Here is a 26,834-nt window from a genome sequence, read left to right on the forward strand (position 1 = left end):
GTTAAAATATGCTAAAATCTCAATAACATGGGTAATAATTATGGTAGAAATCTGAAATTTGCTGATGTATTATTGCCAGTTACCAGTGTCTGGTAAAAGTTTGCAAAAGACATGTTAAAATGTGTAAGTTTTCATATTTCAAGATCGATTCTCACCTTAAACCGAAGATGGGAGGCGACTGGCATCCAATTTTTTGCCTTCATGAAAGCAAGTGACACACACTAATGACCGTTACCTGCCAAAGATTCTGTTACTAACGAATACAGGCATGATGTGTTCAAGGGCTGTAGAGTCGGAGTTGATAAAAATAACCACTCTTACGTAATGCCTTCTAAGAAAACGTTTTTGAACGCTTTTTTTCCACGAGAGCCTCCGGCGGTCTTACTCTTCACATGTCAGTGACACGTTGATGAGGGAATAATGCTTTACAAGTTCGTCTCCTGTACTCCTACTTTAAGAGCAGTTGTCCTTCGGAGTCTAGCTGTACACATGATAGCCATTGAATCCAAGGTTTGCGGGTTCAAACCCGGCCTGCGGTATAAGTTCCTGAGCATGACTTCGTAGATTTACATCAGATAAAAAAACCTCTGTCCTGAATAGACACTTCAGGCAAAATTTGTTTGCCATTTCTCGCCCACATTTGAACTTCGACAATGAATAACCTCTCCAGTTGGAAGCGCCGTTAAAATCTACAGGGTGGTCCATATAGGTTAAGTCTTTACCATAATCAGTTATATCTTCCGAACAAAATCACCAAATACGTGAGTTCTCTCTAAACCATACAGAGCCACTATAATAATAAAATCCAATTTCATGTTTAACCTGACCTAGTAAGAAAGTTGCAACAGATTAAAGTGATGAAAGTTTACTACTACTACCGCCACAGTCACTACTATTACTAGTCTGGTAACCCTACCCTTGCTAGAGGCCTACTTAATATTGTGTAAGATACACAGACCTGTTAATTAGTTAATCTTAACAGATGAAAATTGTGCAGTCACTTTTATACCAGCCGCAGAAATTAATTTAAAAAAACCATATTAGGGAACCTTAGGCCAGTTTCTGTCAGATGCTTTTTCCAATTTACTGCGAGCTAAAACAAGGAGTACACTGTCACCTTTACTGTTTAACGTTGCTCTAGAATATGCCATTAGAAAAGTCCAGGATAACAGAGGGTTTAGAATTGAATTGGTTACATCAGCTCCTTGTTTATGCGGATGACGTGAATATATTAGGAGAAAATCCACAAACGAGTAGGGAAAACACGGAAATTTTACTTGCAAGTAAAGAGAGGTTTGGAAGAGAATCCCGACAAGACAAAGTATATGATTATGTCTCGTGACGAGAATATTGTACGAAATGGAAATATAAAAATTGGAGATTTATCCTTCGAAGAGGTGGAAAAATTCAAATATCTTGAAGCAACAGTAACAAATATAAATGACACTCGGGAGGAAATGAAACGCAGAATAAATATGGTAAATGCCTGCTATTATTCGGTTGAGAAGCTTTTATCATCCAGTCTGTTTTAAAAAAAACTGAAATAATTTATAAAACAGTTATATTACCGGTTGTTCTGTATGGTTGTGAAACTTGGACTCTCACTTTGAGAGAAAAACAGAGATTAAGGGTATTTGAGAATAAGGTGCTTAGGAAAATATTTGGGGCTAAGAGGGATGAAGTTACAGGAGAATGGAGAAAGTTATACAACGCAGAACTGCACGCATTGTATTCTTCACCTGACATAATTAGGAACATTAAATCCAGACGTCTGAGATGGGCAGGGTATGTAGCACGTATGGACGAATCCAGATATGCATATAGAGTGTTAGTTGGGAGGCCGGAGAGAAAAAGACCTTAAGGAGGCCGAGACTTAGATTGCAGGATAATATTAAAATGGATTTGATGGAGGTGGGATATGATTGTAGAGAGTGGATTAATCTTGCTCAGGATAGGGACCGATGGCTGGGTTATGTGAGGGCGGCAATGAACCTCCGGGTTCCTTAAAAGCCATAAGTGACCAAGTATTGGGGAACTTTTTCCGCAGTCAGTATTTATAAGCAGCAAGGAAATCATTAATAAATACATATAGGTTAAATAAATGATGGTACCAACGCTGAATAATACATGAATACGATTATAACATCTTACACAAATGACCTTAGGGAACACGTTGTTTATAGAAGTGACAAATCACCGCGTGCCTGTCACATTCTCACCTTGACTCATCGATTTACTTTGCCCCATCTTGACCGAAAGAGGTTTCAGTAGATTATTACATTTAAAGTGAAGGGTAAAGCACGATTCAAAAGGAATGTTCCGGTCTGTTTTTCCGACATTTCTCGTAGACTTCCTCAGTAATGTTTCATTGTTTTACAAATGCATTACTTCAGGCCGATCGAAGTTACAGGTGATATTTATATCAGGCGACATGTATTTGAAATACTCCTAGGTTAACAGCCGCTGAATTGAGTTGAGTCACAGTCACCATTGCGACATGGGATGTCAAGGAGCGGTAAAATTCTACTTGCCAGTCTCATCACCTTTCTAAATAAAACGCATTCAGAGGAAACATTTACGCACAGAATTTAAAGCATTACTTGGAACAAAAAATATTACTAAAGAAGCCTCATTCATTTTCATTTCATTATTTTATATTTGGTTTGTCGTTTCTCCAAAAAAAACCACTAAAATGGATCTTTTTTGTGAAAATAATAAAGATATATTAATTAATTAAATTAATTAATTAAACTTCCTTTATGGAAAGGTTGACAGGTTTGACAAAGCGTATTACATATTCTATAATTTGGAAAACACATCTAAAAGGTAAAAAAAATTTGATTTGAAATAGGTAGGGAATCGAATATTACTTATTATTGAACTCATTTCAGATTGTAAAATGTGTCTAGAAAATAAAATTGAGAAAGCTACCAGGAAAGAGACAAAAATTTCATATTTCTTGAACATTTAAAATGTAGAACTACTTTGTTAAATTTTTCCCGTCAAATTATTCATTTACGATTTTCTCGTATATCTTCATAATATAAAATATTGTACAGTATTCAGTTCTTTTTAATATAAGTACTACTAGCCTATATAAAATTCTGTACTCCAAGGTACAATAATTACTCAGAAATTCAAAATAAACAAGACATGTGCCGAAATATGCTAGTTTCATGTACAATGATACATTTTCTATATAGCAGAACATTTTTAATTCCCGGAAGGTGTTCGCTATTGAGAGGTTTTACTGTAATAATGCAGTTAATAGTAGAGCAAGTGAACAGCTTCAGATATTTGGGGTATACTATAAGCAGTAACATAAGCTGTTGCCAAGAAGTCAAAAGGAAATTAGCAATAGCAATGGCAAAGAAAGCTTTTAATAGAAAAAGGAGCATCTTCTGCGGACCTCTGGAGAAAGAACTGAGGTAGAGACTAGTGAAGTAGGCTACTTTGTGTGAAGTGTAGCATTGTATGGGGCAGAAACATGTACATTACGACGCAGTGAATAGAAGTGACTAGCATTTAAAATGTGGATATGGAGAAGGATGGAGCGTGTGAAATGGATAGATAGAATAAGAAACAAAGCTGCTGGAAAGAGTGGGTGAAGAAAGAATGATGCTGAAACTGATCAGAAAGAGGAAAAGGAATTGGCTGGGTCACTGGCTGAGAAGAAACTGCCTTCTGAAGGATGCACTGGAAGGAATGGTGAACGAGAGAAGAGTTAGGGGCAGAAGAAGATATCAGATGATAGACGACATTAAGAGATATGGGTTTTCAGTGAAAGGCCTGCCCGTGGGGAGAACACTATGAATGAATGAATGAATAAATTAATGTAATTAATAAAAAAAATTTGATTCTTAGGAATAATTGCTATGGAACCCCCGGTTGCGAATGTGTCCGAGGTATTTTGTAAGAAACTCGGCACGCTTGTAAGACAGGTAGCTTGAACTGTGTCGGCAGGGGCGAAGCTTGAATCCTCTCGGTTCGAACTTGGCACTCAGACCTGTCCATTGTTTCTCTTAACTTTCTCGAAACTAATTGGACGCTAACATTGAGTGAGGATCAATGCCAGGTAGTCGCGCTCGTTGCGGCTTTCGCTATCGACGGTATTCCGCTGAGAACTGCCCATTGTGTAATTTAATGTATTTTTTGTTTCGTCGTAAACAGTGAAATAAAAGTAAAAAATTAACGATATTAAAAAATGCTCAAGTTATATATTATGGTAAAGTAACGACAAAAATGACGATTGACTTAAGCTGTAAGTTTTGGTTATCTATCTATCTATCTATCTATCTATCTATCTATCTATCTATCTATCTATCTATCTATCTATCTATCTATCTATCTATCTATCTATCTATCTATCTATCTATCTATCTATCTATCTATCTATCTATCTATCTATCTATCTATCTATCTATCTATCTATCTATCTATCTATCTATCTATCTATCTATCTATCTATCTATCTATCTATCTATCTATCTCTATCTGTCTGTCTGTCTGTCTGTCTATCTATCTATCTTTATCTATCTTATCTATCTATCTGTCTACCTATCTACCTATCTGTCTACCTACCTACCTACCGTGGGATATTGTATCATAACATAATCGTGTATCCAACATTATGAAGTGGAAATTTCTACAAAATTATAAATGTTGACAAATTGAGAAAATACGAACTTCATTGGGATAACATTTAAAAACTGTAATAACATTGCGCCATCAATAACCTCATCAGATATACATAGGCCTAATCACCACCACCATCGTCGTCATTATTTACAAAATATATTATGTAAAGAGAGAAACTGTAATAATATAGCGTCGTCTGTGTAATTCAGATAGGTAACATCACGGTAATAATAATTTATGGATTTCGGATGATTGGTATTTGTTCCAAAAATCTGTACTTGTATTATTATTGAAGAAGTCGTCGTTATATTTTTCATTGTGGTCGCCCAGTTGTTGTGTATGCGAGTATAATGGCGTTAAGTTAGCCCTGACGGCTCGTGGATTAGAACAAAAGTCTAGCTGTACAGAGTTAATAACTTCTATCCTATATACCACATTTATAAAACTTTGTACAGGAGTTACAGATAGCATATAATTATTTTTGTGCACAAACTCTGATTACGTTTGTGTAAGAGGACGTTTTAGACAATTAATAACTTTTATCCTAACAAATTTTTATGAAACTTTGTACAGAAGTTACAGGTAACATAGTTTTATGTACAGACTGATTACTAGGGCCCGGAAGTTCCTGCCCTAAAATTACGTTTCCTGTAACAGTACGAATGCTGATGTCTTGAGTAAAGGCTGATTCACAATAAACCGAGAACGAAAACGGCAACGAGAACGAGAACTGAAATATTGTTAAAATAAATGTATTTAAATGTGAGCATTCACAATTAACGAGAAGCTTCCCGGAGCCCGGGAACGGGAACGTGGGAGTTAATTGTGAATGCTTGCATTTAAATACATTTATTTTAACAATATTTCCGATCTCGTTCTCGTTGCCGTTCCCGTTCCCGGTTTATTGTGAACCAGCCTTAAGAACTTCTGTTCCTAAGAAATCGAAGCAGAGATGATTCCGTTGTCTAAGTCTCTAAGATAAGTGAAGAGTTGCAGTTTGCGACTGATCTGTCCAAGGGCAGGTCTTTCACTGCAAATCCAGCTTGCTCCAATCTCTCTTATTTTCTGTCTTTCTTTTTCTCATATGATCCATATCTCTTAATGTTGTCTATCATCTGATATTCCACACCCGTGGAGTAACGGTTAGCGCGCCTAACCGCGAAACCAGGTGGCCCGGGTTCGATTCCCGGTCGGGACAATTAAGGCTGATCCATAACAAACCGGGAACGGAAACGACAACGAGAACGGAAATATTGTTAAAATAAATGTATTTATATGTGAGCGTTCACAATTAGCTATTGTGAATGCTCAAATTTGAGTGGATGGTGATGCGAGAGATCTTGGGGTGAGGAATTGGAGGATGGTAGCAAGCCAAGACTCAGCAATGAGTTGTAGAGCTACTGATGATGATGATGATGATGATGATGATGATGATGCTCAAATTTAAATACATTTATTTTAACATTATTTCCGTTCTCGTTTCCATTATCGTTCCCGTTCCCGGTTTATTGTGAACCAGCCTTTACCTGGTTGAGGTTTTTTCCAGGGTTTTCCCTCAACCCAATATGAGCAAATGCTGGGTAACTATCGGTGTTGGACCCCGGACTCATTTCACCGGCATTATCACCTTCATCACATTCAGAGGCTAAATAACCTAAGCTGTCGTAAAATAACCTACCATAAAAAATCATCCGATATCTTTTTCTACTCCGAACTCTTTTCCCGTTCACCATTCCTTTTCCAGCGCATCCTTCAATAGGCAGTTTCTTCTCAGCCAACAAATTCCTTTTTCTCTTCCTGATCAGTTTCAGCATTATTCTTTCCAACACAGCTTCATTTCTTATTCTGTCTGTCCACTTCAAACGTTCCATTCTTCTCCATATCTACATCTCAAATGCTTCTATTCGCTTCGCTTCACTTCGTCGTAATTATGCAGGATAAAATAGAACACCAGGAAATGCTCAAAACATCTGTTGCGGTGGATAATGAAAGAATGTCGAAGAAAGCTTTACATACTATAAATCGAGGGGATGGCGAGACGTTGGGCGATCCTATAACTATACATAACTTGGGCTCCATTTATGACTTTGCCGAAACGAGTAGAACAGCCCAATCCACGATGAAAATTATATAGGTAATATGCAGGGTGATTCATGAAGGATGATGTGCACTTTAGGAATCACTTCTATAGGTCATTGTGAGCAAAAAATGTCATATGAGCATTGGTCAAATTATCAATATTTAAGGAGGTACAGCTGTTAGAATCCGAAGAAAGTAGAAGCAGTTCTGAGCAGAATTAAAGAGAATCAATTAAAAATACACTGTTATTATAAATACTGTATGAAATAGAAAATAAGCATACTTTAGTTTGAAAACATATTTCAAATACTGTGTTCTTATTCTTCTTCACACTTAACATTTGACCGCATGGGTGTGAATCACGCACGTAACATTTCGTAACTTGACACGGATAATGGCCGCAGCAGTGTTCACAATACATGCAATTATAGTTACCTCGTTTATACATCATCTGGTACACAAGTTGAGCTTCTACTGCACGAAAAAAAAGTGAGAAAACGGCACCATCTTGTTGATAGTATCACATATACTTCACCTTGTCGTTAAAGGGGCATCTCCCAACGATGCTGATGTTCTGCTTACTCATCGACAGCTGATGTCACCAGGCCTGACCTGCCCGTCCTCCAGTGCTTTATGTCACAGTGGAACTCTAGGCCTCTTAGTGCTGACCGCACTCTTTTCACTAAAACGCAAGACAAGTCAGAAGCCTGGTTCACAATACGACGCTTGGATTTTTATAAATAAATGAATAAGTAATAATTGGATCCATATTCATATTATTTTTTTTCGGACATAACTGTAGTCTCAATCAAGGTTTATTGCATTCGGAATAGGATTCAGTTCCGCATGTGTAAACATTGTTGCTAATTTTATGTGGGAAATCATCTAGTTTTCTTTACGTTCAAACTTGGTGGCAGTGCCGAATTTTGAGGTTAATTCAATATCTAGCATAGGCAATGAGCGAGGAACCATGTGAAGTTTGCTCTGAATGTAGACATTTAAAAGGCAAGAGATCACGAGTGCATTAATTTACATGTTTAATGCTATTAATATACAAATTACTTTCCATGCCAAGATTAGCATCTGTGACTGATGTAGGCATTACTGCAAATCAACTCAGTAGGGGCCAGTACCCCCTCAAAGAAATCGCGAGTTAAGAGGTCGCCGAGCCCACTGTTTGGCACTACGCCACCGTCTTGGGTTCGTATCTTACACGTGCCAATTTCTTTCTTTACGACAATTGTATGTCGCATTAAACATTTCAGCCGGATGCAACGTCTTTAAAGAGCATGACACTCTTGTCTTCACCATCGGCACACCCGACTCGGCGATGCGAACCTAATTGAAGTGGCGCGGACGACATGCTGTGTGGTGGTGTGGGAGGCCGGCCGGAGCATTCCTGGAATACTTCACAGTTCTATGACGTGCTGATAAAATACTGATTGCCCCATTACATAATTCTCCATACAGGCCGGCGCTGCCGTTTCGTTGGTTTATTAACACGGGGTTTTGAAATGTGGTTTCTCGGATAAGTTAAAATCTCACACCGGATAAGAAATTAGTTATTTGACAAAAATAAAAGAAGAATGAACATTACCGTCAGCATAGCCCAGATTGTAGACACTTCTATTCGGCTGATCCAGGACAGCGCTCGGGCGTGGTTTCTGCTTCCACTTGAGTTTTTTCCACACTTAGGTTTTTCCCAGTTATAAGGCGAATGCCAGGTAATCCTTTCCCTTCACCATTGTAGTAAGCGAGCGGGCGACATTTCACATAGCGTGTTGTGTTCCCTCTCCCACGCGCCCTTCCTTTCGCCCCCCCCCCCCGACTACTCGCTGAACCAACCAGCTATTACGGAAGTTGCGCAGAAGGCTTGTTTTGTGACTCACGCTACAGATTCCACGGGCATAATACAGTGAAGCCCCTCCTTACGGACACCTCTAAGATACGGACACTCTTCAAATACGGACAGATTTTTATGTCCCAACTGAAATAATATAGAAATAATGACAAATTTAACTCTCGTTCATGGACACTCTCAGTCACGGACACAAACAGCTGTTTCACAATCCTAAAGCTTGCTTTACTTCCTGACTGTGGACAGAACTTGGTTTCCAAGATCTAATGTGTTACAAAAATGGAAAATTTAGTTTTGAGAACTGTACAGAAATTCCTTAACACGAAAGAAGACAGTAAGGGTCTCGTAGACTACCCATTGTTAGCTGGAAGCGGGTGGATAAACAAAATCATAAAATTTAACCTGTCTGATAGGTCCAAGGTTTCCGCGATCGTGAAATAGTATTCGACACATGACAGGGTTAGTAGGATTATTCTCTTCACTTCAATCAGTTGTTCTGATTAGAGAGACATGGCACCTGAACGTAAGGTTAAGCTGAAAACTGTAAATTACAGTACTGCATAATTGCAGACGTAGAATAAAATTGCATGGCACAGTACTGTATTTTCCTTTTTCGGTCTTATTTACTGTAGTTCAAAGTTGCAAAGAATTTACTGTAGTATACTATATTTAGAATTAAACTACAGTATTACATTTCATTTGAAGCTTGAAGGGATACATAATGCATATTATAAATTTACTGTTAGATTGGGGATCCTCCCTCCCAATAAAGGACATCTCCCAGATGCGGACAGATTGTTACGTCCCTTCGATGTCCCGAAATGAGAGGTTTCACTGTATACACGTTTAAAATCTTTGGCTACCAAGATCTCCCGATATAAGGCCATTAGACTTCTTTCTTGGGGCTTACTGAAGAGGAATTGTAAAGAAATAAACCCCGTACAATAGAAGTTCTGAAAGAAGCTATAGGGTACTTGAAGAGATTGACACCATTATACCGACATTACTTGAGAGTATTTCTGAATTTGGAGGACGTGTACAAGCTTGCTTGGATATGAGTTCGTATTTAGCATCGGCTATGAGCAGGTACTGTTTTACGTAATTAAATATGTGTATATACATTTTCTAGTCCCGCGCCGTGGCGTCGTGGTCTAAGGCATCCTACCTAGGACTCGCGTTACGGAATGCGCGCTGGTTCGAATCCTCATTGGGGAAGAAATTTTCCCATGAAATTTCGGCCAGTGTATGGGACCGCTGCCCACCCAACATCGTGATGCACTTGGGGAGCTACGATAGGCAGTGGCGTAGCATGAAATTTTGAGCAGGGGAAGCTAACTCAAGTTGTCTTTCATACAATATGAGAAAACGTATTACAAAGATACAGTCTTAAAATAAATAATAGTCAATGTCAAGTCAGCAGTCGGAGATTGGTTGGAACCTCGTAAGTAACACCAATAAGGTATGACCTCAAATGATACGTATTAAAATATGATTTCACGGTTTACACATATCTCTAACAAATAGACACGTATACGTATAACATTAGCTCACTCCCTGTCATACTTAGAGAAATCACAGTATTAGTATCATTACGTAAGTATGCGTCTGTGTTTTGGTTGTGTCCTTCATTGACAGCAAGGGAGTCGGTCATTTGTTTTTTAAATCACACTCTTGTTCGTAAGTCAGTCTTGATGATACAATTGTCCTAAAAAGAATTCAAGTAAATTAGTGTCAGGAACTGTTATTTCACCCATTATTTATTATATCAGCCACAATGCACATTAACACTTCAACTGAACACAACTGACGGAAATTACTTATTTTAAATGTTAAAGCTAGCTTCTTGCGAGCCTTGCGACTAGGGTAGTTTAGTTAGAAAGGGATGGAAAATCTGTGGGGTGGATTACGCAGAAGAAACCAGTCTGCTTGGAAGATGGTGTGTGCAGGCTTCTTGTTTACTGCTGCATCACAAATCATCCTGAGCTGCCGCATCACAATATTTAACGCGTAAATATAAATTCTATTAAAATTAATAAATAATTTTCTCCATAAACTGCAGGTTTATTATGAAATTATCAACTGGAGAAGGTAAGCTTTTTAGCTTACATTGACGCTACGCCACTGACGATAGATGGCGAAATCCGGTTACGCAAACCAGCTATAACGGCTTGGGGGGCTCATCGTGCTAACCACACGATACCTCCATTCTGGTTCGATGATCGTCCACCTCTGCTTCGGCATGTGACCGTGAGGCCAGCAATCGGCTGATCGGTCTTGGCCCTTCGTGGGCTGTAGCGCCACGGATTATTATATAAATTTTCAAAACAAACTTTTAAGTAATGCACATTTATAGGCGAAAGTGTGGGGGTATGTAGCGAGTGAATCACTCTGTACTACACGCATATATTCTTTCACTCCAAGAAAAGAGTGAAAGTAAACATTGAATTCTAATATTATTTGTCATTATCAGTTCTGTATTTTATTTATGTAGTTAACTCTTATTTCAAATGTATAGAGTCGTCTCTTTGACATGCTACTGTTATATACCAGGCTGTGAGGAGTTCATACATTGCATCGTCTGTTTGTAATGTCATGTCGGCGTGATTGCTTAAAATTGGCGTTGTGAAACATTACGTTACCCAGTTCTTAAAATTCAGAGTAGCTGTGTCTTAAAACAGTAGCACGAGGAAACTTAGTCTTATTATCGTATTTTGTTATAGTTTGAAAAGCGTTTTGGACTAATATTTCTAAGTTTCGTGTTAAAATGGCTGATGGTGAAGCAGATCCAAGTTGTATAATATTATAAAGAAACGTTAAAGGTTACATAACCCGCAAGAGCAAACATTTTAAACTACAAGAAGTGTGTGAGTTATTGGGCACGGCGTTATCTCAGATAACAGCCGAAATGTGGCAGACATCAGGCAAATATACGGAATATTATCGGAGAGGAAGAGAGGATGTGGCAGCTTTGCAGCATTGTCGATCGTCTAATCGCTAGTGTTGGTGGATCGTCTTCCAGCACATCTGACAAGAAATTTTGAATTGGAGGAAAACTCATAGACTGATGACTTGAAGTAATGTAAGTTAAGAAACGATATAATGTTCTATAAGGTAATTAGTATTACTTTGCATTGTGACAATTACGTGAAAATAACTCATTTTGAAACTCTGATTGTATATACAATACCTATTCCGTTCGTGCAAAAATACATCAATTAGCCTAAGTGCGTACGCACGGAAGAATACGTTAATGTATTTATTTTCACTTTTTATTGAAGTGAATGGATGATATAATAATAATAATAATAATAATAATAATAATAATAATAATAATAATAATAATAATAATTTGCCTCTACTTTCAAAGTTTGTAATGTTGTAATGTTTTTTTTTTTTATTCAATGCAGTGGCACTTGACTAGAGTCAATGGCCGTACAATGGCGATAAAAACTAAAAGGAAAGAAAACTAAATAAAGTGAACAATGTCCAAGGAAACTATGAAGGAGTGGATGTCAGCACTGCTGCATTCTGTCTCTGGCCTCCCAGTACCTATCCACAAAGCCGACAGATGAAAGAGCTGGACAAGTCTTAATGTGGTTTGAGTCCATGGTGTCGGAATATCCACAGAGCATGCAGTGGGGGCTGGATGATACACCCAGGCGGTGGAGGTGATTAGCCAGACAGTCATGACCGACTGCGGCGCGGAACGTCGCAACAGCTTCTCTTCTAGGCCATTCGGGGAGAGTGGAGTTTAGTGCGTCCTTCCAGTGGTTATCTTTAATTTGGTCCTCCGAACTTTTATGGAAACATTGTCTCACTCGACTGCTTATATTTGTAGATGCTCTGTGAAATGGCAGCATGTTAGAATATGAAAGGGGGATAGTTCCTTTCTTTGCTAGAAAGTCTGCTGCTTCATTCCCGGCAATACCGCAGTGAGAAGGTATCCATTGCAGATGTACAATTTTATTTAGTTTCTTGATGTCTTCTCTGCATTGTTGAATGTCATCATTAGCTGGTTGTAGTAAGTAGTTTCCAATTGCAGATATCACTGCTTTTGAGTCACTGAGGAGGACAATGTTTGGAAATGGGAAGGACCTGCACAACAGTTGTTTCACAGCAGTACATATGGCTCTTACTTCTCCATCAAAAGGTGTATGGTTGTTGCCTAGAGTGAGATAGGTAGAGAACAGTTGGCAAAGAATTCCGGCTCCAGTGGGCCAGTGTTTTCCTATTTGGGAGCCGTCAGTGTTGTAATGTAACGTGCTGAATTTGCTGCTGGTGGTGTCACATTGGAGGCACGCTTGGGCAAATAAAATGGAAGCGCCTGCGTGCCCAAGCGTGCCTGAAGAAACAAAATTAGTGAATGTTCGTTTGAAACTATTGTTGGCGCGGCGAAGGTGTTCACACTGGAAGCAAGTTACAAGTGCAAGCTTGTGCACTCTTGGTCACCCGTCTCCGCCGATCAAATAAATTTGTTCTTTCTAGCACGCTTGCCTGCGTGACGTGATATTTGTAGCTGTTTTTGTGAGTGAGTCACCACTACGACCACGACCGTCACTGGAGGTTATTTTCAGTTTTCTCAGGAGTACATCTGCAGAATTCGATTTTCTTCAACACTTTTTAAGGGATATGATTACATTGATTAATGATTACTAGACTTCGTTGAATTGCCACACGCAGCATGCTATCAGGTTGCCGGTGTACGGTAGTATAGAGGAGGTGGGCGACCGCCCGGTCTCGTAGTATAAGCAGTTCATGTTAAGAGTTGTGACCGGTCCAAATAATAGAGCAGCTACAGCTAATGTATACCTAAGTAAGCACTTGTTTTTACATTACTGTGGTTGGAATAGTCAAAGCTTAACATATTTTGTTCAGTGCAGACAAGAATTCAATCAAACATACTACAATGAGAGTGTTGCTGTTACAAATAATTGCCCCTGGAATACCCTTATCTCCGCAGCCAGTCTTGACCCGTTGGGGAACGTGGTGGATGCTGTTAATTATTATGCAGAACATTACGGCAAAATAGCAGGAGGTAATTGGATAGCACAGACAGTTCCGCTGTTGCTGCTGTAAAATCATTGGCTTCTGAACAGGTATTGGAAGATATTCTGTTCATTGATTCTAATTTTAAAATCGTGTCCAAAAGCATCATCCTGTTAGAATCGCCTAAACTACAACTCTCAGAAGCCCTTAATATAGTGGATAAAGTATCACAAACCGTTATCCAAAATAACAATTCACTAATTTCAGAAAAAATGAAATGTAAGTTGAGAAACATTATTGCTAAAAATTGTGCCTATTCACAACTTCGTATTATAAATGATGTACTATCAGGTCACGACAAGACATCTGAAGTAGTGACTTTCCGTTCTTCAAATATGTACATATTACATCGTGTGATGTTGAACGTACATTTTTCCCAAAATAAAAACTGTTTTAAGTGACCGTCGGAGGAGGTTACTTTGCAGTCGCTGAAAATGTACGTAACTCTTCACTGCAATGCACATATTCAAGGATGATGTGAGTATCTTACATTAAATTTTAAGAATTAATATATCTCACTATAAAATAATTGTGTATTTACATGTTTAGACATTTCCTACTTCAATGATCATTCATTACATTTCTTGAATGCAGGATACAGGTTTTATTGTAACCGCAGTATACTGCTCAGTGTTTACATCAGAGGCATACTCAATTCGTTCGTCTATACCGCGTGCACAGTAAACCTTGCGATTCTTGTGGCAATTCCACGAAGTCTAATGATTACATAGTTTCAAAAAGAACATTGTGTGGTAATTCCCTTATGTTTCTCTTTATTGTAGATTTGATACTATTCGTGCTAACCCTCCTAGTGTATAGCCATGTGATTCTACGTTATTTTTATAGCCTCATTTTAACATTTTAAGGCATATATATATTCATGCTCTGAACGAGTTAATTCGTTTTTTTTAATCGATAGTGGGTTCACTTTGTATTTCCGGAGCATTGTTTGTTTCCTTCATTGGTCGATTCAAAATTTCTTAATGTCGTCTACTCGAATAGTCTCAACAATTAAAGAATAAGCTGGTATTGTTCGATCAGAATAATTTGCAAGTTTATCTGAAGGCGGGTGTAGGAGATATAACTTTATCAATAACCCTAACCAATCAGCCAGCAATATTCGTCAGTTAGCTATTCGTCATTTTGCAGTAAACAGGTGCGTTTGTATTATAACGAACATTGTTAATAATCTTCTAGTACGCCTCTTGATATAATACATATTCTGTTTTTCAAGTATGTTCTTGACGGAATAATAAATCTTGTCTACATAAGACAATGATGAATGTGGTGGTGGGTGTTCCCTGAATGCACAGAAGCCACATGTTTGCCATTAGTGTTTACCCCATGCTTCGCTTGCACCAGTGACAGGCGAATTTCTTTACACTTGCAGTATCCTGTTCTCACCGTAGGAACTTACCTGTTGTCCTGCCAGGCAGAAGAAAAAATCCTGAGGTATAATGTCCAGTAGTTGTAGCCGTTCTAAAAACATTTCTTCCTCATACTTGATAAAGTGTATACTGTATGCCTGTATTTATATTGTACAGATTTAGAAGAAGAGATTATATCGCTACTGAAAATACATTATACAATCCAGTATTTATTCGGTATTTTGAAACACCACAAAATAAAACTGTATATCCTTAATATTAATATGACATAACTTTAGAACGTTTGACCAATATAGACGTGCATTAGTGAAATATCGTTATATTGGGTTGATGCAGATGTTCGTAGCGTTTTTTCGCTGTGACCATTCCCCTAAAATATTTACTATTTCTCTGACTCGCCCTCTAACGCTCACAAGATTTCACGTGGTTGTTGCTAAATTAGATTCTCGTAGTTTTCCTTCCCTTTGTCTTGATAAATACGTAGTAGCATCTCGCTAAGTTCAGGAAAGCATTAAAAATCGAAGGGCAATTTTTCCAATGGGGCTAAGTGCCAAAAACAACTTCTTGAGATATTGATTAAAACACACCGCCAAATGCATGTTCAGATACCTCCGACACCATTTTGGAGCACAAATGAGTCACAGTTGAGCTACGACAGAGCCCATAAAGTATGATATTCTCATATGAATATACAGTAGTGGCAGAAAAAACCGGACCGACCCTTGTAGCAGATTTCAGAGACTTGTTCACTCCAGAGCATGATAGACTGGTAACTAAGACTTTCGTGGTTCGAATCCTGCCTGGGAAGGAAACTTTTTTTGTTCCTTATTCAAATTTATTCCCAATACTTTTCGATTGCTGGTAAAATTCATATTCTGTGAATAATAAGTTAATTAAGTAGTAAAATATCGCTGCAATCGAGAAGTATTGGGAATAAATTTGAATAAGGAACAAAAAGTTTCCGTCCCAGGCAGGATTGGAACCACGAAAGTCGTAGTTAGCAGTCTATCGTGCTCTGGAGTGAACAAGGCTCTGAAATCAGCTACAAGGGTCGGTCCGGTTTTTTTTGCCACTCCTGTACCTCCCTTAGATTGAATAAAATCAAATTTGAAAAGTTGGCACTTCGCCCCTTTGGAAAGATAGATCTTCAATTGCTACCCATGTGCAGAGATAGTCACTATACTGTACCTAGTTTAAGCGTTTAGGCTAACATCTATGAATCTTCATGAATTGATCATAACCACCATCGTCAAATGTTTGACTTAAAAGTTTCATTCCGTACATCTGAGAACTGAAAGGATGGTCTCCTACGGCGACACTCATCTCAGTTCTTTGAGTTTATTGTTCAAAGCTTGTGTAGTACAGTTTTGACACTCCCGATGACGTCAGAGCGGTGAAGGGTTGTTTGATTATAATAACAAATTCTTTCTTTATTCCTATTTTATTTTAATATAGGCTATATATGATACTCAAAAATACAAGGTGCGTCAGTGAATCGAGCTGTTTTTTCTTGGATGACTTTGAGAATTGGAGATGCTCTTACCGCCTACTATGTGATTTTGCTGTGAAATCATTTTACAGAAAAGGTGACACATGTTGTCGCTCAGCGTGAATTTCGAAGAGAGTTCGAGATTAATCGTAATCATGTTGTTCCGTCAGCTTCTGGTATCAAGACCTGGGTTCAAAACTTTGAGATTTCTGGTTCTACACTGAAGAAGAAGGGTTGTAATGTAAAAACAGTACTTACGCCCGAGCAGTGAGACGCCGTGGAACGGAAACCACGCCGGTTTGCGCGTTGCCATTCTACTGTCGGATTTTACATAAATATCTTCATTTCCACCCCTGAACCATAGAAACAGAGTTCAGTTCTGCCAGATTTTTTGCAGCTACACATAATTAATGAAAACCAAGATCTCGTTATCAATCTACTGATGAGCCATGAAACTCATTTCCATTTATCAGGTTTTGTTAACAAACATCGAGTTCAGAGAAGAGTTGCTGCGAAGTGTAATGAGTGATGTTAGCAGGAGACTTAACGAGTGCCTACAGCGGAATGGTGGTCATCTGAAGGATGTTATTTTTGGAAAATAAAGCGAACTGTTTTAGGTGAGCAAAATTTAAAAGAACCTAAAATGCTTTTATTTATATTTCGTGTTCGTATTTGTTAAAACAAATAAATCTAATCATTCACTGTTCATAGTGTTTTTAAAATCGCCCGACTCACTCGCTGACTCTGTATAAAATTGTTTTTAGTTTTTAAAAACCAATGTTTCTGGAAATGTGATTAGTGACTGGAGTGCTGTTGTACGCATGCGCAGAGTTTCCAGTCCTGCCTTTCATACTTCTTTCTCGCACAACAACGGTTTCGGAGTCTCAGAACTCTTTCTGTATGGTCTTGTCATAATTTCCTTAATATTTTTTCTCTTAAGTTCAAATTTATAATTGATTTAATTATGGGATTACTGATTTGTCAAGTTGTAAATATTTTAATTATTCACTTCTAAGACTTACATGTCTCTCTCTCTCTTCTTTTTTAAGTTATATCTGTAATATTAGATATCAGAAATCCACAATCAAACGGGAAAATATTCTATTGGCTGCTTTCCTATGTAGATGGTTAGCCTTAACGTAAATTTTCTGAAAACTTCACAACTTTAACTTGTCATATTTCAACATTCCCGTCCTTCAATTTTTCAGTGCCATTAATTACCGCATGTGTGTGTGTGTATGTATATATATATATATATATATATATATATATATATATATATATATATATATATATATAACTGTGTTGGCAGTAAGTCATCAATTTTACTCTCAGGTGTGGAACTATTTGCTCTGCGGGTTGCTGAAGAGAGCCATTAAGCATAATCTATTCAGCTATTATTATTATTATTATTATTATTATTATTATTATATTATTATTATTATTATTATCATCGTTCTTGCGGTATAAATCATCATCATCATCTTTGTTGCAGTAGAAGATTAGAAATGAGATCAAAAATAATACTTTGAAAGACTTTTCATGAAGACATTATTATATGAACATTTGATGAGAGTGAATGAGAGACTCCTAAAAATTGAATTCGAATGGATAGCATCAAGAAAAAAAAAAAGAACTACCCCGAATAACATGCAAGAATGGAAGTTTAGAAGCTGTGGAAGAAAAGCATTTACAGAGAGATGAAGCATGCAGGATAGTTTTTAACAGTCCGAGAAAAATATTAATTGTAGTCTATTTATGTTTGTATTTCTACTTCATTGTTAGAACATGTTCAACTTTCTTAGTAATAATATTCTGAAATGCATACAAGGTTCAGAAATTTTAAAGTAGCACAGGAAATGGCTTGGACAGTGCAATTTATTTGCATGTTATTATGTTGAAATTGTCCATAACAAGTTGCTTCTGGCGAGTTTGGCGGATAGGCCTATGTGAAGTGAAATGAGAGCAGCAACAAAAATAAACGTTGTCTGGACACTACATGAATGGTCAATACACAGTGAAAATATTACCAATGATGTGCTGTTTCTGCTAGAGTCATCATTGGTCCCTACATTTTTCAAGATGAAAGTGAGAAAGCTAAAGGTAAAGGCAAGTGTTACGTACATTATTCAGAGATGCACCAAACAGGAATGGCATTTGGCTTCTACAAGACGGTGCTAGGGCCCATACTGCCAGAGACACTGTGGTTGTTGAAAAAATCTTTTCCCTGGACGCTTAATTTCTCGGTTGGCTATATCAGCTGGATGGCTCGATCCCAAAACCTGAAGAACTGCTAATTTTTTCTGTAGGATACCTCAAAGAAAGGGTGTTTCAAACCAGACCAGACTGTATCTAGGATCTGAAGAACAGGATACAGTCGGAAGTCCCATGTTTATTGCAACGTATGAACAATTTCTGGGTAAGTTTGTAACGACGATAAGATACCGAGGGGATCACTTGAAATGTGTAAGAGTAATTTAAAATATTAATAATATGTCAATAAATTGCATTGTTATAGCCATATCCTGTGCTTTATTATATATGACCCTTATAGCCACTTTAGGTTAGGTTAGGTTAGGTTAGGTCACGGTGGCTACGAGCGGGTTACGACGATTTTTTCACGTCGGCCATACTGAGGCCTGTTGTGTACCTCGAATGTTTTGGGGTGAATAAAAATGAGGGTGTACCAGCCCACCGGCCGCATGTGACCTCTCGCTCACTCAATGGGGGCCTCCTACCCTCCCCCGCCCTAAGTTTATATCGCCAAGGTGACCAAGCAGCACAGGATCCATTCCAACGGCCCTTCCAAGGTGTCGAAGCGCCCTTGGAAGTGCTCTTAAGGAATGAATCCTGGCAGAGATATTGCGGAAGACTGAGAACCCAGGAACGGTTGCGGAGAGGATGCCCCCCTCCCGTAAGCGGATGAAGACATGCGTCTTGACCGGAATATGTCTATTGAATGAGATGAGGAATTAGATGAAATCTAAATTCTTTTTCTACACGGGAGGAGAAGGGAAAATGGACCGTGTCAATGAAAATTCCAACCCGGCATTTGCCTGAGTAACTGTGGAAAATCACGGCAAAATCAGTCAGGTTGGTCGGTCCGGGAATCGAACCACGGTGTTATAGTCACGTAAGAACAGCATGCTGAAATTTGTCTGCCGGACCGTGTATTAACATCAACAGTCTTCACTTTAAAGAAATGACTGCTAATCTTTAAATAATAATGTTTCTTCAACAACGGTAAAATTACGTTAAAAGCTAACAAAAATACAAGTCGTGACAGTGGGTCTCCTAACCAGCTGCTAGGAATTAGTAGAGTAGAACATTTTGGACCTATTTTATGTCTTACAGTTACAGTTTTGGTTAATACTTTTTTTTTTTTTAAGTTTTTTAATGAATGTTCTACAGGAGATTTGGGTTTATTGTTGTGGAAGGTTTTCTTACCAATTTTACAATGTGTATGTGTTTATATGTTAAGTTCCTTTCAACGAAAGTGATACAGATGCAGTCTGTTGAACAGGTTTGAGGTTAAGAATGTAGGCAGTCCTTCGCAATTAGAGATAACAAACGTGACCTTTCCACAAGGTGACCACATTTTACATACAAGTTGTAATCTTGCACCACAGTTCAAAATGTTATAAATAATTCAAAGTACTTGGCAATAACATCCCATGTTATCAATTATTCTCTGATCACCAGCACAGCGTTGTGGGGTCATTGACAACATTTTTCTGAAGCCTTATTGATACCTAATCACTGCCACTGAGCTTACATATTTTGCCTCATTTGTTATTCAGCTGATAGCAAAATGAATTAATTTGTAATGTTTCATTTTTGTTTCAGAAAATGGCAGTATTGCCAATACTGTGAAGCCAACTATCGTGAAAGCTCCACGTGATCATCGGAAATTTAACCAGAGGGTAAGTGTTTTATTTTATTTTTTCGTGTGTTGTGTATAGAAATAAGTCGTTCCTATCTTTGTATCAATGATTTTATGAGACGTTGAACATCACTTGTGTGGACGGAAATGTTTTAAGAAACATGCAGTCATCATAAAATTCATACCAACTAATTACCCATTGTGGCGTTCAATATTTTTTCTCTTTTTTTACAAATCAATTTCGCCTTACAGTGAGCAAGCAACTTTCTGCATTTTTATCACCGATATCCTTAAAAAGTCAGGAAATTAATGTTTTATTAATTGTATCGGCTTACTTCATTATTAGTGGTGGTAATGTTGAGAAGATTTTAATAATAATATTGTATTACACAAAAATTTCAGAGTGGAATTTTAGCAGTCACAAATTGAACATTTAGGTGCCAAATTCAATTTTTTTCGTTGACAAGGCGACCTGGAGCCTGGGAATTGTCCAGCCCAGTACTACAATGTTAGTACATAATACTAGTATTTTCCATATCAAAGAAATACGTATTCTCCAGCAGCTCTCACCTAGAAAACATTACGCCAAACGTGTGGAAGTCGCTAGTGTATTCTCGGGTAATGTGATTTGAGGCTGCGTTTGGTCGTGGATTTGGATTCACCTAAAGCCGATTACCTGGTTGAGGTAATCAGGTAATGCTGTGGCCAATCCTCGGAACTCATCTAGGTAAATATCATTTCAAAATTTCCAATATAGCCGCCGACATTTTCGTAGTTTCTTACCTTAAAGATGTTCAATGCCTGCCCCCTTGGTAACACGGCACACATCAAGGCTATAGTCAAGTTCCACGTAGGTACGCGGATTTTGCGACCCACAGATTCTGAGGTTATGTCTGTTCACCTTACCAGAAAGATGAAAAGTGGCTTCGTCAGAAAACACCACGGAAAGAATAAATTTATCATCGTTTTCAATTAAAGTCTGCATATTTATGTAGAAATTTCTTCGTAGCACTTTGTCCTCTGGTTTTGGGCTTGCAGCAGCTATAGTCGGTACGGATGAAATCGCAACTGTTTGCGAAGAATCTTGCCTTAAAATCAGTGTACCATTTACGGATTGTAGGCCCACTGGGTGGATGTGCACCAAACTTTGTTCGGTAATGCTGTTGCACATTAATGACCGGCTGGTTCACATGAAAATCAAGCTTTCCTGTCCTCGTCAGATTTGTTTATATGCGCTATTATGAGGCAGTGTTACCAACTAGGAAAACAATGTTACCACAACTAAACTTTTCGAGTTTCTCTTTCCATTGGTGCTATTTTCTTGCACCTCAGATTCATAGAACGTAAATTACATGTATTCGAAACCGGAAAGGTCTTTTGTAGGAGCTCTGTATATAAATACCCTTCTGTTGGGCTTGAAACTGAATGGTTATTGATCACATAATAGCCTACTGTATCAGTCGACACATTAATGGTGAATTGCTTTTGATGTGTATTCGAGATTGTGCCATGTGGATTCTACTCTGTCCATTAGTGTTTGGTTCTGGAAGTTTGTTACACTGTCTCTGCCAAGAATTCTATTAAAGCTAAAAACCAACTCAATTCCAAACAAGTGTGTGTGTCCTTAAATGTATTCAAGTTTTTTCCCCAGAAAAATTCGTATTGTTAGTGGACTATAATTTGTACATTTCGAATTGGCGGCTCAAGGTCACGTACAGACGTACAAAAGTATAAACCACTCACAAGTCACTGAACTGAAAACTGTGAGCTGAACCACTTGTAATTCCGGCTGTCCCAGCTGACTTTAGTTGAGGAGAATGATCCAGGATTGGGGTAAGCACATGTGACAAATACAGTCCATTGCTTGACCTTGAGCTACCAGTTCAAAATGCACAGATTATATTTAGCAAATGAACGTTGGTGGACACATGTTTTAAAAGCTTTCACTCACCTTTTGGGGGATGTGCTGCCGAAGTTTTTCGAAAACATTCTCTAAACATTGTGTGATAGATAATTAATTCAGATATTTTTATTGGCGAAACTTCTACATTTATCTTGAATCTTGCGTACACTACTTTTAACACTTAAATACAAATGATTGATAAAATGGCAAACTTACTGGTATTAATTATATAAACCCGTGTGGCTTACAGCTGTTTCGGTGTGTACTGTACAACATCATCAGAGCCTATTAGATCCTGGCGTCATATAGATATCGCTGCCTGTTGTAGGGATGTGTTTGCGTGTTGAAAAGTGGAATCAAATAGTGAGTGTGTTCTGAAATTGATCTCTGTGTTGAGAATTTGATTAGGATGTGTTTTAGCCTTTTGTACCCTGTACCAAGAAAAGTATGCTCGGGACGCCAAATGTCCCGTTGTTTTTTTTTTTTAATTGCGTCCTGTTTCCCTAAATTATTGTTGAAATAATACTTTTTATTTTATTTTATTTATTAATCACGTAAAACATAGATTAATTCTATACTGTTTCCATCATATGTCACCGTAATGAATTCAATAAAGGCCATGTTAATCACAAAATGTCATTTAAAAAATGTGTCTTACATGGACTTCTATGGTTTCCTGAAGGAAAGACTAACACTTTTAGAGCAAATTCACTCATCAAAGAAAGAATACATCTTCATGGAAATGTTAAAATATTTAAAAGTTAATATGAGACAAACAATTTTGTTATGAAACAAGTTCAGAATACAGTGACATGGTTATGATGTAAGGTCCAATTAATCTGAAGTATTTTTAAACAGATAAGTTAACCTAATTAATTCAGACTAGTAATATAAACACAATGACTTAAGCCAAGTATCCATGCTACTCTATTATGTACTTACATAATTATTATAGCCTAGTTGTTGTAAACAATGTAGTAATTATTACTTTAAAATAAATACCTTATTGCTCACTAATATATAAACACAAGTAATGAATGTTTAGATAAAATGTTGATTCATGCCAACTTTAATAAGTAAGTGCCTTTTTTTTTTTTTTTTTTTTTTTTAATCTGGTCACCTAGCTTTTGGTATCACTTGTGAGGTTCAGACCTGTCTTCGGACAGTTGACTAAACAATACCACCACCACCACCACCATCACGTGAACTGCGCCACACCGGCCGGAAAGTAGGCCTACACAAGCATTACATGTAACATTCGTAAAGTGGCGGAAACCGGTTCATTTCCACATTAAACATTCTGGATCGGTCTCAGAGACCTCACTCTGTGTTTGAGGGTTAAAATTATGACCATTTTTCCAATCTTCGGACTGTTCACTTAACATACCGTACCCTCAATAAAATACTGTCGTATGCATAAATCTCGTATTACTTTCTTAAATCTTTCCCAGCATTGTTTTACTAGTTGGAGGTATGAAATTCTAATAATAAAATAGTAAATTATCAAAGGTTTTGGTACCTATTTATTAAAATATTTTTACAGCAGTATTTTATTAGGTTGTTGTATTATGGGGAAGGAAACGATAATCACCAATTAGGAACATGATTCTTTATTCATAAAATAATAAAATCAGCAGTAAAAAAGGTCAAATTTATTAATGATAGGTTATCGTATTTAGTACTTAAGGGTAGATGGTGTGATATCGTAGTTATAAATGCTCACGCCCCTACAGAAGAGAACGACGACCATATAGAGGATAGCTTCTATGAGGAAATCAGTTACTTAGATATCACATGAAAATTTTATTGGGAGATTTCAATGCTAAAGTAGGACAGGAGGATATTTTTAAACAGACTATTGGAAAAGAGAGCCTACACGTAACTAGTAATGATAATGGAGTTAGGTTAGTCAACTTTGCCACATCAAAAAATTTAATTGTCAAAAGTACAACTTTCTAGGAATATCACTGTATGTTCTATGCGCATCTTGTTGCTTGGCGGGAGCGTGCAGATGCAGCCCGCAACATATAATTTCTCCTTAGCAGCAGCGGGCTGATGCAACCTGCATCATATCATTATTGGAAAAATAAATGATGTTTTAATGTTTACACATCTATTACGTACAGTCTTAGAATAGTAATATGCGTTACAAGAGCGGTATGTTGACTTTTCCTCGAACATGAAAACAAACATACCGCTCGTGTATCGTACATTATTTTGTGCGAAGATCGTTTATTACATACCTGAAAGAGGAATTTCTAATTAGTGACAATGAAATCTCCATCTTGGTTTCTGTTTAATGACGGCAACTTTGGAATACCAAAATATCTATCTTCAACATTGTTGCTATAGAATGTTTTCTGTGTTTACTATACTCCAGCAGGCCGTGATATACGTCTGTCTTTTTTTTCCCCCAGTCTATAAATGCGAACTTAAAAACAAACGGTAAGGTTATGTAATGATTTATTTTTCATTTTAATATTTTAACAATATTATTTATATAACATATTGCAGTAATAACATCGGCATCTGGAATCTTGTTGATTTTTTCACGGCTTCCTTAATGTTCCTTGCATCAGGAATGCAATAACTTTTGTGGAGTAGTAGACTTTACTTAATTTTTGCAAATATTTAAAAACAATAATTAACAGTGCAATTTAGGTGAAATTGCAGTGGTAAGTTTCCAATTTATAATTATTACTATGTTAAACGTCTCTAAAAATAATATGTTAAAAGCCTAAAGCAGTAAAATGAATATGGCACTTAAGCGGTAAGAAGAGGGAAATTGTTGTGTGTGTTACGTTGGGAATACTGAATGTGGTATTTCACACTTACCGCGTATTGGTTTTGTGCGGAAAGCAAGCAAATACGCACTATCTCGCACAAAATAGTTTTGTCGCACAGATATACAAGTCCCAAAAAGGAGACAGTGCGCATAATCAGAGGGTGAGTGACCTGGTTCACAAGAGAACAACTAGTTGAGGTACCGGTAATAAAATTAGTTTTGTTTCGTTGTATGTTTGATCAAGAGTCTTCTTTCTGGGACTTATAAAGTATCTATGCGTCAGAACTTTTTTCTAAGACTGTACATACATTGAAGATATAAGTAGTGGCTTCAGCAGTGAATGCTGCATTTATTTTCTTGTACTGGTTACGATATTCGTTAAGAGATCCAAGTTCCTTGTTTTATGTTTATGCTAAGATGATTCTCATCGAACTGTGAAGTATGATTATCTGAAATCACAGAACTACCTACCACTTACACGTTCCACGCAGTTACAGGGATTCTCCATCTTTTTATAATGTGCCTTTATTTAGGAACTTACCTCATATAAGAGGAGTCATTTAATGTAGTCCATTTTTTTAAATAACACTGAACAACAAATTTTTACTTTTTGTCTTGCTCCGAAATAAAAATAGGTGAACATTACTAATATGTGTGCCCTAAATCTGAATTTAAAATCCAAATTGCCTCTTCACGTACCATTTTCCGGGGAAAATGAATTGAATTTTTTGTGACAAAGCTGATTTGTTTTTAATTTTTCACTACTGCTGATAAAATTACAACATACTAGGGATTCAAAATGCCTCATAATACTTGAAAAATGTGTACTAGATACAAAAATGATGTTATATATTTTAAAACACAACAAAAATAAAAATATTTCATGCATATAATGAGAAAAATCTCGAAATTTGAACTTACATTTAAAATAATTTTCTGGATGACTTCTGTTTATAACTAGACCTGGGACTGTCTTTTACAAGGAACCAACAATAGTCTGCAAGCATGCTGGATGATGATCTTCCTTCATATCGCCTTTCGATTTCAGATATTTCTTGATGAAATCTTTGCCCATGCTCGTCGCTTACCGCTCCAAAGTTATAAGGAAAGAAATCTAAATGAGAATGTAAAAAGTGTATTTTGAGAGACATATTACATTTCATTTTATCACATGCACTTGTCATGGTTTCCACAACAAGTTCTATGTAGTTCTCTGCCCTATAATTTCCAAGGAAATTTGAGCAAACATCTTTGAAAGCGCGCCGTACCATTTTTTCTGTAACGGAAAGTTTTTCCTCAAACAAAGGGTCAGCCATAACTTTGTGAATTTGTGGACCGATGAAAATGCCCTCTTTTAATTTGCCTTCACTCAAATTGGTAAACTTTTCCTTTAAATACTGAAAACTACACCCTTGTTTGTTTATTGCATAGACCTCACTTTGAACTGTTACGAAATTTACGTAATAGAAGGGACCAATATCTGTTTATTTATTAGAAGTGCAAAATAACATGCCAAGAACCTTAAGAAACGGAAATAAGTCATAAACTCATAAAATGGATTAGCTTTTGTTTTGGTTTATACCCTCAACCCGCGCAAGATGTTTCTTGGGGGAGCGCTTATCGAAAAGTGAAATCATATATCTTAAAACCCTTACGTGATATGAAGAAAGGATATGCGTTTTCGGATTCAGCGCACATCAAACCATAAGGGACACATTGTTTTTAAGTTGGAGCAAAGTTCTTGTTGTTCAGTGTAATTGGACAT

General features: G+C 37.3%; 1 protein-coding gene across 3 annotated transcripts in view; it reads left to right on the forward strand.

Annotated features, from left to right (window-relative positions):
- Positions 1–26,834, forward strand: part of larp (La related protein) — a 330,859-nt gene that overhangs the window by 254,181 nt on the left and 49,844 nt on the right. For all 3 annotated transcript variants that reach the window (XM_069824303.1, XM_069824304.1, XM_069824306.1), the window contains exon 2: positions 20,345–20,421. In XM_069824303.1, the coding sequence (XP_069680404.1) occupies positions 20,345–20,421 (77 nt within the window). The remainder of the gene's footprint in view (positions 1–20,344; positions 20,422–26,834) is intronic.

Source organism: Periplaneta americana, chromosome 4 (assembly GCF_040183065.1).
Source record: "Periplaneta americana isolate PAMFEO1 chromosome 4, P.americana_PAMFEO1_priV1, whole genome shotgun sequence".
Lineage (NCBI taxonomy): Eukaryota > Metazoa > Arthropoda > Insecta > Blattodea > Blattidae > Periplaneta > Periplaneta americana.